The 13,416-nt window shown below is 41.3% G+C and overlaps 1 protein-coding gene across 4 annotated transcripts; it reads left to right on the top strand.

The window, feature by feature from the left end:
* Positions 1-209: 209 nt before the first annotated feature.
* Positions 210-13,030, top strand: CCNH (cyclin H; the record flags this gene model as incomplete). Of its 4 annotated transcripts, none has more annotated exons than XM_080637396.1 (10): positions 210-326; positions 472-594; positions 2,854-2,927; positions 3,222-3,432; positions 3,738-3,901; positions 6,256-6,326; positions 8,271-8,382; positions 8,967-9,027; positions 12,049-12,172; positions 12,688-13,030. In XM_080637396.1, the coding sequence occupies 9 exons, from the start codon at positions 210-212 to the stop codon at positions 12,085-12,087; spliced, it is 972 nt and encodes a 323-aa protein (XP_080493522.1). In that variant the 3' UTR covers positions 12,088-12,172; positions 12,688-13,030. The 4 variants fall into 4 exon arrangements, with proteins under 4 accessions (XP_080493522.1, XP_080493521.1, XP_080493523.1 ...); XM_080637395.1 differs by having other exon boundaries at positions 8,967-9,763; XM_080637397.1 differs by lacking the exon at positions 12,688-13,030 and adding an exon at positions 12,259-12,335.
* Between the last annotated feature and the right edge of the window lie 386 nt (positions 13,031-13,416).

The raw sequence follows: 13,416 nt of genomic DNA, 5'->3' as shown, positions 1-13,416 counted from the left end.
GCTGTTACTCTTTTTCTGACCTAGATGCCTTTTTTCATACTTCTACCCTGACATTCCCCCTTCCCGTTCCGGGCCCGCCCTCCCGTCAGCGACCCTTAGGCCTCCCCCCACCTCCCCGCCGCTGAACTACACCTCCCAGCAATTCCCCGCCCACACCGGAAAGCGTAACACCGGAAAGCGTGGGGGCCGCCGTCATCATCATCGTCATCATGTACCACAGCAGCACCCAGCGCAAGCACTGGACCTTCTGCAGCGGGCAGGAGCTGGAGCGGTGCCGGGAGGAGGCCAACCGCAATTTCCACAGCAGGGCGGCGGCGATTGGGAAGGTGTGGGAGTGGGAGCCGTGAGGGGGGAGAGGAAGAGGGCGGCCGGGAGGGGTATGTCAGCCTTCCGGCCTCCTCTGAGGGGGGGAGCTGGGGTGAGGGGAAAGGCGCAGCACATGAGGCGAACTTATCTTTGCTCACCCTCAAGGTCCAGCAGAACGACCTTCGGCTTCTAAAGCCCCATGAGGAGCTGGCGATATGCAAGCACTACGAAAAGCGGCTGCTGGACTTCTGCTCCGTCTTCAAGCCTGCCATGCCGAGATCCGTGGTGGTAAGCGGCAGAGCCTGTGTGTCTTGTTCTTTGGATATCTTTCAGATTTTTTTGTCTAAGAGGGCTGCAGTCTGTGTTTCAGACGCTTTTTTCACTCTATTTTCAGAGTAGTGTAGATGTTCCAAAGCCAGAGTATTATCTATAGAATCAACGAGGTAGGAAATCAACTGTAAGATCATCAAGTCCACCCTTTACCCCAGAACTTTAGCTGTAGCTAAAGGAGGGAGTCCCAAAGTTGAGCTGTCACCCACTTGTTTCTCAAGCACTGGTGCTTGTCTGACCACAAAGCATGATTTACTGTCAGTAAACTAACCTACAGAGGTTAAAAAGTAAAAGGAAAAATACCTTTGAATGACTTACTTTGAGCACATTTCAGAAGGGAGAGAGTGGGGACTCACAGCTGTAGCAGGGAATAAAGTTGTGCTGCCTTTGTCACCTAGCCATTACTATGTATAATCTGTATTGTCTTCTGTGAGTTCCAAAGGTGCTGCTGGTCTGGGTACTTGTCCATACTGGCCCACACATACTGCCACTCATGACTGTCCAGCCATGGGGAAGATCTCTTAGTGGTATTCTTAGATCATCATTTAACCTTAGGCAAGGCCTAAACCACATGCAGCAACATGCTGGTTCCCAGCAAAAGGAGCAGGCTGGTTTCAAGGGTACTCAAAAGACATTAAAAATCCTTAAAATTCTCAAATGCTGCTGTAAATAGCCTGAGGGGGAGGGGCAGAAGGTGTGGGAGGATCCTCTTTCACAGGTTGGCCCTCCGAGGGGGGACAGAAAAGGGGTGTAATTGTTAACATTTCCCATTACATGCCTCCCAGAGTACAGAGGCGGTGGCCATGCTGAGAGTGCATGCCAGATCAGTTTCATGATCAATAATTCTATTGTATCACAAGCCATTGTCATAAAGTACAATAAAATGAGAACCTTAGCCCCAGCTGCAGAGCTGATAAACACTGTAACAGCAAGTACAGGTTGCAACTAAGGTGTGACATACTGAAACTCTGAGACCAAGCACAACAACTCCAAGAGCCAATAATTCAGCATTGTGGCAAGTGACTATTAATCCGAAAGAATGAACGCTTATCACAAATACAATTAGACACCCTCTGGTCAGATCTGTCGTTATCTCAACCCTTCGAGCCCCACGTTGGGTGCCAGAAACGACTGCCGTGGTTTAAGCACAGCCGGTAACTCAGAACCGTGCAGCCATTTTCTCACTCCCTCCCTTTTTCCCCCGCGCCTCCCCGGGGGCTGGAGAGGGGAATCGAAAGAATGTAACTCCCACAGGTTGAGATAAGAACAGTCAGTTACTAAGGTACAGTACAAAACTACTACTATTAACAATAAGGAAAATAACAAAGTGAGAGAATATAAAACTAAAAGAGAAAGAAAAAACAATAAACACAAGTGATGGCTTACCAGCTGCCAACCAATACTCAGCCCAGCCAGAGCAACGATCTGACCTTTCGGGTAACTCTCCCCAGTTTATATACTGGGCATGACGTGCTGTGGTATGGAACACTTCTTTGGCTAGTTTGGGTCAGGTGTCCTGCCTCTGCTTCCTCCCTGCTTCCCCTCCTCCCTGGTAGAGCATGAGACTGAAAAGTCCTTGATCAGGGTAAGCATTACTGAGCAACATTAAAAACAACGGTGTGTTATCAGTGTTGTTCTCAGATTAAAGCCAAGCCACAGCACTGCACCAGCTACTTAGGAAGGACTTAAAAACAACTATTACAGCTGAAACCAAGACACCCTTGTTAGAGTACATGTGCTGGATTAGACCTGGCAAGTAATGTTTACGGAAAACATCTGCTTTCATGCCGATGGCGTTCAGACCAGCATGGAAATTTGGCATTCGCTGCAGTACTTCTCGACACACAGAGAAGCATAATTGTTAAACACATTGGGAAACTTACTGATCTAAAAAGTCAGACGTTCTGTCTGGGACTACTCACAACTTTCAGAATCCTTTTCAGTCTTTGATTTTTAAACTTCATGTAAGTTTCACATTTTTCTCATGAAGATATTACAGGCTTTTTGAGCATAAATATTGTAGGCATACATATATTAGACTTTCAAATGGCCTTTGTGTATCCAGTATGTCTGTAGTATATATTCAAACATGCCTCTTCTGTTTCATGATTTTATTTTTTTTTTTTAGTTTATTTTTCTTTTTTCTTAATCTGTTTTTGCTTCTACACTTACTTTTCCCTCCCTTGTTTTGTTTTGTTTTTTTTTTTTTTAATCTAGGGAACAGCTTCCATGTATTTCAAACGTTTTTACCTCAATAACTCAGTGATGGAGTATCATCCTCGGATAATAATGTGAGTTATCAATGCATCTTAAGTTATTCTGTCAAGCAAAATATTGGAGGTTTAACCTTTTTTTAAGATTTTTTGTTTTTCTTTTTTAATCTGTAAAGACCGAAAAAAAATGAGAAAGGACATCTGAGAGCTTAAATACAAGTAAAGGCAAAGTATGGTCACTTCCAGTTTCCATTTGGAAGATTTTTGTGTTCAGAATATGGTGTTTTGAAGATAAAAATTTTCTGAACAGGACTCTTGATAGGAAGCTGTGTACTACATATGTCAATTTTTTTCCTTTTTTCCCTCCTCAAGGCTGACGTGTGCATTTTTGGCCTGTAAAGTGGACGAATTTAATGTGTCCAGTGCACAGTTTGTTGGTAACCTTCGAGAAAGCCCTGCTGGACAAGAAAAAGCTCTTGAACAAATACTGGAATATGAGCTACTGCTTATTCAGCAATTGAACTTCCATCTTATTGTCCATAATCCATACAGGCCGTTTGAGGGATTTCTAATCGATCTGAAGGTAGTATTGTTTAATGTGCTACATACCCCCTATACGGACATGATATAAATCTGTCATGGGTTGTGTTAAAAAACTTTATTTGCTTTTGTGCCTATGATTGTAAAAGATTTAGTTTCTAAAGTGATAGGCAGATATCTCGGAGGAAGTTGGTTTAGTTGTGGCTGTAAGCACTTTAGATTGTTTTTGGAGTAAGAAGATGGTCTGCTACTTTTTAGCATTTCAAAGTACTATTGAATTATGTAGTCTGAGCTCACAAATGAGAAGGCAAGGAACACCTACTTACTTTCTGAATACTTCCTTTTCAGACTCGCTATCCAGTGCTGGAGAATCCTGAAGTTCTGAGGAAAACAGCTGATGACTTCCTCAGTCGAGTGGCTCTGACGGATGCATACCTGCTCTTCAGTCCCTCACAGATAGCTCTTGCTGCCATATTATCCAGTGGTTCAAGAGCAGGAATTAATATGGAAAGGTAATATTTTCTTTTTCATTATAGGTATGATTTAAACATCTTATTTGCTTCCTGTATACAATAGTTGGATGGTAGACATTCTTAAGTAGTACAAGCGTGTACTGTACACTGACTCTGATGTGTTCTTTAAATATTTTCCAAAACTGAAGCAGTGCTGATTTGGTTGGTTGTTTGGTGGGTTTTTGTTTTTGGTTTTGATTTTTTTTTCTGTTGTTGTTTGGGCTTTTTTTTGTTTGTGTTTTTGGTTTGTTTGTTTGGGGGGTTTTTGTGTATTTTTTTTGTTTTGGGATTTTTTTCCCTCCATTTTCAAAATGTAGGTGACAAATGCAATAGTTGGTATATGGTTTTAGATTTGGAAGAAAGGGAAAAAAAAAAAACCTCCAAATGGATGACTTTGCCCTAATCAGAGCAGCACAGGATTTTCAGACTCATCTTGAGGGTTAGAATGAAGAACGTGGAAACACAGTAGAAACTGAGAGTATTGAAACACTTAAGGAATCACTTACGTTAAAAATTGTAGGTCTTTTTTTTTTGTCTCAAGTTGCAGTCAAATGAAATTACACTGAAATGACAGCTGCTAGGTGTGTGGAAACTGAGTGTTGTATTTGACTGGTACAGCTCTTCAGTTTCCATCGAAATGGACTAAATGGTGTCAGTCCCTTTAAAACAGCATGTAAATGCTGTTTTAAATCAGTCCCTTCTTCCTTTATTTTGTTTAGCCACTGGTGTTTTCAAAGGTATTATCAAACACTTCGATATCATTACTGAAATGCATGTTTTGTTTGGTTTCTTTCCTTTTAAGGACAGAACTCACTCCTTTCAGAAAAACAGCTAAGGTAGTTGCTGTAAGTAGCTGCAGCTGGAGTGTTTTAATCACATAATGCTGTGTGTGAGCTATTTGCACCTAGAGTGTAACGACTGCAGGCAACAGGGGCTGATGCAAAATGCAGACAGTTCTTTTTAAAGATATTTCACTTCCATCTGCTCTAAATGAGTATCAAATCCCTCTTGTTCTGAAGGAGCAAGACAGTAAGGAGTGTCCTCCACAATGTTGACTGTCTGAACAGTGTAAAAACATTCAGGTGTTTACTGTGACTTGAAACTTGTTGGATTTCATACTTAAACATATATTCTGTACTACTTGTGCCAAAATTCAGAAGAGCATGCCTACAAAAAGAACTAGAATAATTTGTAGATAATGTGTGAATCGAGGTATGTCCACTTTTGTCTTTGCATATTTGTGAAGAGCTCAAGTCTTCATCACCTGTCTGTACCATACTGTTGCTATAACCTTGTCATTTATTGTTTTATGTGAGTTTGACATGCTGGGTATGAGAGAAACTAATGCTGCAGCTCAGGTCATGTGGACGTGTGGGTAGGTACACACCTGCAGGGGTGGGACAAAGCATGGAAGATTTGAAAATCTGTTGCTGCCATGACCTTCAGTGTATAGTTCAGTCTTGAAAAAGTGAAGGCTTCAGGAAAACATAGGTGCTCTGGCTAATAGGTGGCTTCAAATTAATCTTCAGTTCTGGTATTAGCACAAGGTTAAATAATACTCTTAAATTTGAGCTCTACAAGAGCACTGGTGTTAAGAGAGCAGCTATCAGCTTTGCAGTGGCTGGTGCATCTGTCTGGGAGCTGCAACTGATACAGCTGATAATGTCAGAAATGAAGTAAGTTTGAAGTTAAAACAGACTGAACAGGTTGATACACTTTGGAGTCTTTGAATTTTTTTAATTTATCCGTAACTACATTCCCTGGGAAGGGATATAACTACTTGGTTGTTGCCAGTCCTGTTGAGGGTTGTTGCTTATGTGTTTTGGTGTTTTACTTAGGTGCTGTGTGTATGTATTAATGTTCTTACTAAAAGGAAGCTGGAATCTCTGAGGGAAGAGGAAGGGATGCACAGACTCTTACAAGACAGCTTTGAGCCTTTGCTTTCAGCTGCCAAAAGAAGTTACTCCATCTTGCAAACTTTGCTGTCTCTTGGTCTGACTGAACACTTCTGTACTATTTGCTTTTCCAACAGTCATACTACGTAATAGTGTGATGTTAACATGACACTTGACAGTCTTAAATGTGAGTTGACTTAAAACAGTGAGGCTCAAATCTAATTCCATACATGGCAAGAGAATACTTTCTTCATGTTCTTACAGAAGAAGAATGTTGCAAATTACAGATTTGCTTTTTTATCATTTTATAGCACTTGTATAACCAGAATGTTCTTGCTAGGTGTAATCATGAAGCTCTAGCAGATGTAAGTAATGAATAATACATACTTTATTACCTAATTTTAGCTGCTACAAATAACACTTTAATGTAAGGACTTACTCTTCCATGTCTTTTTGCAGTTATTTATCAGAAAGTCTTAAGCTGAAAGAAGACAGAACAACCCTAGCCAAGCTACTAGATGGCATGAAATGTAAGTAAACATTGGGAAAATATGATAAACAGTATTTCTGAAGTAGGAAAAACAGCTTTTAACAAACAACAGAAACTTTAAGCAGAAGTTTGTGCTTCCAGGGGTTTTCTTTACCTGGTTGCATGTGTAAGGGAATTAAAACACGGATGGTAGAATGAACTACCTAGCTTGTGGATGCAAGGGGAGACGGTGAGGCTTTCCAGTGATATGAATAAAAGAAACTGAAAGGCAAAGGGCCTGATGCTTCTGAGAATATAAGTGCTACAGACAGTTAAGGGCTAGCAGCTGGCTACAAAGTGAGAACTTTGTTCTGGGAACTAGGTTATGGGTTTTGTAGATCGGGATGAAATGACTCTTTTTCAGCCACTGTGTCTTAAAAATTAAAAAGCCTGCACATAACTACTTCTACCACCAGAAGGTATCTTTTCTAAGCTAAATGATTAGTGTTAAGTGATATGCCAGGATTTGTATTTCACTTCTGTTTTGCAGCAGTAAAGATGTTTCAAAAGATGTTTAGGTTTGCTAGTGTGAGAAACATATAGATAAAAATAATAAGAATGCCAGCATGGTTTAGCTAAGATAATGGGGAATGTAGTATACTGATTATTACCATTTCTAAATTAAATAAAAAAGATGGGATACAACATTTCCAGTAATCAAATAATTATTTAATGCACTCATTTAAAATGGGAGGGTGATAGCATTAAAAATGCAGTCCTTTGATTAAACTGACTGTAGTAGAGAATGCACTATACAAATCACTAGGATCTGCAAATAAATTTAAGTTGAATTTATAAAACTTAAGATGCTCTTCCCTTTCTCTTCCTGCTAACAAATTCAATCTTCAGGTTTCCATTGCTGTGATGCAAAGGAAATGCTGGGATCACTTACTCTTCACTTGCATTATTCTGGAAGGTAGCTTCAGCCCAAAGGCAACTCTTCCATAAACAAATGATTGCTGGAATGAAATTTTGTAATCTCTGTGTATGATTAGTTTAACAGAAAAATGCTGATAGGATTAAAAAAATCTTGTTTCTTGCAGGGTAGCTGTAAATTTAAGTTTAATTCTTAGCAAGACTGAAAGCAGTCTTTTCTTAAGAAGGAGGTACGATGCTGAATGTGAAAAATACCTATGCTTTTCTGAGGCTTGTTAGCAGAGAAACGTGAACTCTACCTTGCTATAACTTACCTTGAGGAAATCCAAGATCAGTGATACTAATGACTTGTTTCAGTGTAGTTCTTGTGCTCGGCTTCTGCTGTACCTTGATGATATTTAAAACTAATGCTCAGAATAAGATGATAGTTAAGCCTTTTTGATCCTATAAAGTTTCAGTGCTGGTAGGATGGGAACTTCTCTAAGTGAGCAGTTAGGGGGAGTTAGTATTTAAATGTCTGATGCTTGCTTTGACAAACATAAGGTTTTTACTTTGTGATCTTTCTGTCAGCTGTTTTAATATGTTGCATGTTGCTTACAGTGTCTTTTGACTCTCTTTTAAAAGCTACATATGGTGCTTTCAAAACAGTGGGGTCCTCCATGAGTTGCAGGAGTCTATCCTACCTCGCCATGATCTGCAGCACGGGCTGCAGGGGAACCTCTGCTCCGGTGCCTGGAGCACTTCCTCCCTCCTTCTGCACTGACCTGGGTGTCTGCAGGGCTGCTGCTCTCACATACTCTCATGGCTCTTTTCCAGCTGCAGTTGTGCAGGTTTTTTTTCCCTGTGTATGTTCTCCCAGCAGTGCTGCCACTGTTCCTGATGTGCTCAGCCATGGCCTGTCTTGTAGCTGGCTGCATTGGCTCCATCAGACATTGGAAGCTTTGAGTAACTTCACACAGAAGGCACTCCTCTAGTCCCCCACTGCCAAAATCTTTCCATGCAAACCCTGTACAACAAGGTAGAGCAGAAATTATTTAATGTCCTTAGGGCTGTGTTGTTGCCATTGTAGGCATGAACAATCTTATAAGGAAATACGAGCTGCCAAAGTCTGAAGAGGTTGTTGCTCTAAAACAGAAACTGGAGAAGTGTCACAGCTTGGATCTTTTACTTAATACAAACTCGTAAGTAAATACTTAGTCTTTGATGTTAAACTTCTACCATTTTATTGCCATGGAAACATTAGTTTTCTCTGTGTGAGTGATGGAGAATGAAGACATCTAAATACATACACCAGGATGTCTGTTCACATGCTTAGTGTGCAAAAGTGTCTGCTGGAATCTGAGAACCAAGATTCAAAAGCAGTGCTTCCAGTAATTTATAAATGTCTTCTTTTGTGCTGACTTGCACAAACTAATTTGCAAGCTCCAATACTGATTATTTTGTAACAGAGCATTTGAAACCCTGGTGGCTTCTAACATCTGCCCACTTGATGTCATACATAGTGAGAATCAAGGACTTTAAAATCATGTGGTTAAAATAAGAATTGTGTAAAGGGTTAATGTTTTCTTAAGACTTAACGTTGATGGCATAGAACTTCGTGATTTTCTTTTCTGCCCTTTTCACTTTACTGCCCACTGTGGACTTCTAGCAAGCTGCTAGTTTAAGCACTGGAGGTTTTTTATGTTACAGATAGGTCCATAATCTTAATTTTGTGGCCAAATAAAGAGACTGACTTACAAAATTTTTTTTTCTGCTTGGGGGTTAGGAAGAAGAGGAAAGGTTATGAAGATGATGAATATGTTGCAAAGAAACGTAAAATGGATGAGGTCAGTAAACCTATTGTACAAGTACTTTTTTTCCACTTTAACTGCCATGACAAAAGCAACACAGCTACTGAGACAAACTTCTGTACCCATTAATATTCTTTTATGTGTTGTTCAGGCAGAATACATATATCCTGTACTTAGGAGGGTTCTTAAATACCCCAGTCTTTTGTGGGGAGGGGAAGGAACATGCAGGCCATACTTCCTGCGTTCTGTGAACATTGAAAGTATTTTAACAAACCACAGACCAGCATCAAGATTTGTACTTCAGCAGGGGAAACTCCCATGATGCCAGTGAGGGGGAATAGCTGTGAGACTGAGGTTTGGAGTGCTGTGATGAAAGGAGTTTTTGAAAGCCAGGAACTGAACACTTGTGGGGAAATTCCAGCTTTACAGGTGGAAACTCACTTAGAATTATGGGTGAAATAAATGAGTATTTGCTGGAATAAAATCAAAGTAGGCTTTTTGAAGGAAATTTTTACGTGTTGATTTTTTTTTTTTTTTTTTTTTTTTTTTTTTTTTGCTGACTAGTGTTTCTAAAACTGTTTTCAATGCTTTATTTGGCGGCTTGCACAACGCAGAAGTCAGCTGCTGGACTGAATTTCTATGTCAGCCAGTTTGCTAGCAACGCTTGCATAAATTACAGCTGGGTAGCTAGTACCCCGGGTTATAAGAACAAATAGAAATAAGGTGGAGATGGACTGAGGAGAACTGCTCAACAGATGAAAGCAGAATTAAGGTAATCCTTCAGAGCTAACCTGAACGCTTTTCAGAGCTTTTATTTATGACATTGACTAGAAGCTGTAGAGTATGCATTCTGGTGGAGCTTTGCGAAGAACTATTTTTAACTGGACTTCTCTTGATACTGAAGATGTTGTCCATCTAGATGATCTAGGACACCTTAAGTATGGCATTTAGAAAAACTTACTAACAGCTGAAGAGGGCTGTCTCTTAACATAAAATACAGGATGTGTGTTTTCACTTCCGTAACTTCCACTTTCTCACAAAATGGCTGAGAACAGATTCTGCTGAGCTCTGGAGACTTGCTCCTTCCCTGCCCTGGTTTAATTTAAAGGTGCTCTTATTCTAGTTATGCTGCTATGGCTTGAGGCACTTTGTATCTTTGTTTGTTGGTGTGTTTTGATATTGTGTTGTTTTTCTAATAAGCATATATTCAGAATCCTTTTTTTAAAGAAATAAACTGGTTTGATAAATTCGCCTGCAGTATTTCATGATAAGCTCTTGCACAGTGTTAACAGATCCTGGAACTGAGGATTTTTAAATATTGGTGTACCTGAATTGTGAAGGATTTGAACTTGTATAATTTCATTTCTGAGTAACTGTCACATACAAGAGCATATCTGAGCTGGCCAGGACGTAAAGGAGCAAGTGTGCTTAACTTTTTGAAAGCTTGTAGTGCCTGCGTACTGCTTAAGCCGTGAGACTTCACTAATACTGTAGTTAGCTGATAGTAACGATGTATGTATTTCTTTAAATAATTAGGCTGTGGCGTGCAAGTGCACAATCAGTTCTAATCTATTTGTAAGATTTTTGTTTCGTGATTTAATCACAGCTGAAGTTGATATCAGTGTCAAGGCTGTAACTGGTATGGAAATGATACGCTATGAAATGATAGAAGAAACATACAGATAGTGGTTAAGCATGGCTGACTCAGATGCTATAAAAGTGGTGAAGCCATAAAACCCACAAGATACTAGGAAAAAGCTGAAATACGAGCTCTTGGGGAAATATCTATGTTGTCATTCATGAAGAAGCATGAGCTAAACTTCATGCAGGTGCTGAAATGTGCAGCTGCTAAAGTGATACTGTCCCTATGACTTGAAGAGTAGGCATGGATTTTTCTTTGTGAGGGTGGTGAGGCCCTGGCACAGGTTGCCCGAGAAGCTGTGGCTGCCCCATCCCTGGCAGTATTCAAGGCCAGGCTGGACGGGGCTTGGAGCAATGTGGTCTAGTGGGAGGTGTCCCTGCCCATGGCAAGGGCTTGGAACGGAGTGAGCTTTAAGGTCCTTTCTAACCCAGACCAGTCTGTGATAACTAGGTTTAAGTTTAAAGGGCTTCATCACCACCAGTTGAAATATCTTAGTCCTTTTTCTGTTTATGGAATACTTCTATTAGGCATTAAATCCTGGGCATGAAGAGCATAGCAGAAAGCAAGAAATAGGCCTTAGTTCCACGAGGCTTTCAGTCCTGTGTTCTGGAATTAGCTATTAATAGCTAAACCAAATATATATATATATATATATATATATAATCTTCCCCATGCTATATTTGCTTGGCTGTTATTTCTGTTTTAGGCCCTACAGAAGGCTCTGGAGCATGCTGGATAGAACTGCTTGGGAGAGGCATGCAGGAAACATTTTAAATTAACCCATGAATCAAAACTTAATTGGAGCCTCATGCCAGGCTGGGTCCTAACTAGAGCAATGCCTTTAACTGCACTCACATTTAGCAGTGGGAGAAAGTCTGAACAGGAATTCAGATTGTGGGGAGTCTCAGGGAAGGAAATACCTTTAGTGTCGTTCAGCAGTTCTTGGCCACGACCTTAGCTGAGGCATGTCATGAGAATCTGAAGGGGATCTTCACAAACGTGTTTCATCAGGTGACTTCGTGTAGGCTCCTCATTTCCAGTTAACCAGTTAACTGTCAGTTAACCAGGCCTGGCAGCTGCTACCCAGGAGGCAGTAGAATGGAGCCTGCAAGACAAGCAGGGCCCAGCGTCCTGACAGGAACGTCCTGACAGAACCTGGCAGGTCTGCCAAGTCATGCGGAGAGGTGCTATGCTTCAGATCAGTCCAAATTGCTGTTCAAGTCTGTTAATGATAGCAGGCACAGTTGAGAGTTATGGAATCACCTGTGCTGCTTGAATTGTGTTTGACTTCTAGTAGAGGTTTCTGTGGCAGCATATGCTGTGCACCTGCATTTACATGCTGCCTGGCCCACTGTAGTATAAACCACACGAAAGTCACTCATTGCTCAAGGTGTTGCTGTTTTCCCTTCCATTAGGAAGAGTGGACTGATGATGATTTTGTGGACTCAGTGTAACCTTGAAGAAAGATGGAATCTGACGACAGAAACTGAAGTGTCGTGTGAACCTGTGTGCCACAGGTTCCTTACTCTCTGTCATGAGGTATTTATTCTGTTGTTTTTTTAATGGCAATAAAGCATTTAAATTCACTAAAATGATTAATTCCATTAAACGTTCATCTATTCAAGGTCACACATCAGTACGAATCATAGAATCAGCCTGGTTTGGGTTGGAAAGGACCTTAAAGCTCATCCAGTTCCAACCCCCTGCCACAGGCAGGGACGCCTCCCACTAGACCAGGTTGCTCCAAGCCCTGTCCAAGCTGGCCTTGAACACTGCCAGGGATCAGGCAGCCACAGCTTCTCTGGGCAACCTGTTCCAGGACCTCACCACCCTCACAGAGTAAAAACTTCTTCTCTTTTATCTAACCGGAACTTGCCCTGATTAAGTTTGAACCCATCACCTCTTGTCCTGTTGTTACAGTTGCGGATGAAGTGCCCCTCTCCAGCATCCTTGTAGGCCCCCTTCAGATATTGGAAGGCTGCTATGAGGTCTCTATGCAGCCTTGCCTTCTCCAGGCTGAACAGCCCCAACTTTCTCAGCCTGTCTTTCTACAGGAGCTGCTTCAGCCCCCTGATGGTCCTCGTGGCCCTCCTCTGGACTTGTTCCAACAGCTCCATGTCCTTGAGTTGAGGACACCAGAACTGCACACGGTACTGCAAGTGGGTTATCATGAGAGCAGAGTAGAGGGGCAACATCACCTCCTTTGACCTTTTTGCTTTAGGACATGTTTGCTTTAAGAGATCAGACACTTTGGAAGAGTTTTGGTTGAGGACCAGTTTTGAGGTGTGACCGCAGAGTGGCAGTAGCTGATTTTGACTGGGTATTTATTGAGGTGAATAAACACAAGGCAAGGGCAACAGGCCCATCTGTGCTTTAGAGCAGGGTGTGCTCCCCTCTTCCCAAGCTTGTTGGAGCAACTGAACGAATCTAGCTATGGCTGTAACACTTGGTACCTTTGCAGCTGTTACATGCACTGAGAGGCTGCAGCAACATACTTTACAGTATGGGAAGTCTTAATCACACCTCTGACTTTACAGTTGTGATCTCAGGTGGGATTGCTGTGGCTTAATTTACCTCAGAGTAACTGAGAAGAGTGAAGTCCTCGTAAGCATTTAGGTGTCTTCCGTATCTAGAGCAAAGTCTATTTCCTTTCAGTACCCTGTTTTAGAACACGAAACAGTTCCATAAAACACACCCCTATGTGTAGCATCAGGAATTTCTCAGTGTCTTCCTTGTCAGTCCATATGTAACAGGCACATAGCCAACCAAATCTGTTCTCACAG

Source organism: Psittacula echo (assembly GCF_963264785.1).
Source record: "Psittacula echo genome assembly, chromosome: Z".
In the NCBI taxonomy this organism is placed as follows: Eukaryota; Metazoa; Chordata; class Aves; order Psittaciformes; family Psittacidae; genus Psittacula; species Psittacula echo.
The sequence above is the reverse complement of the archived record's forward strand: the minus strand, read 5'-3'. Positions and strand labels throughout refer to the sequence as shown.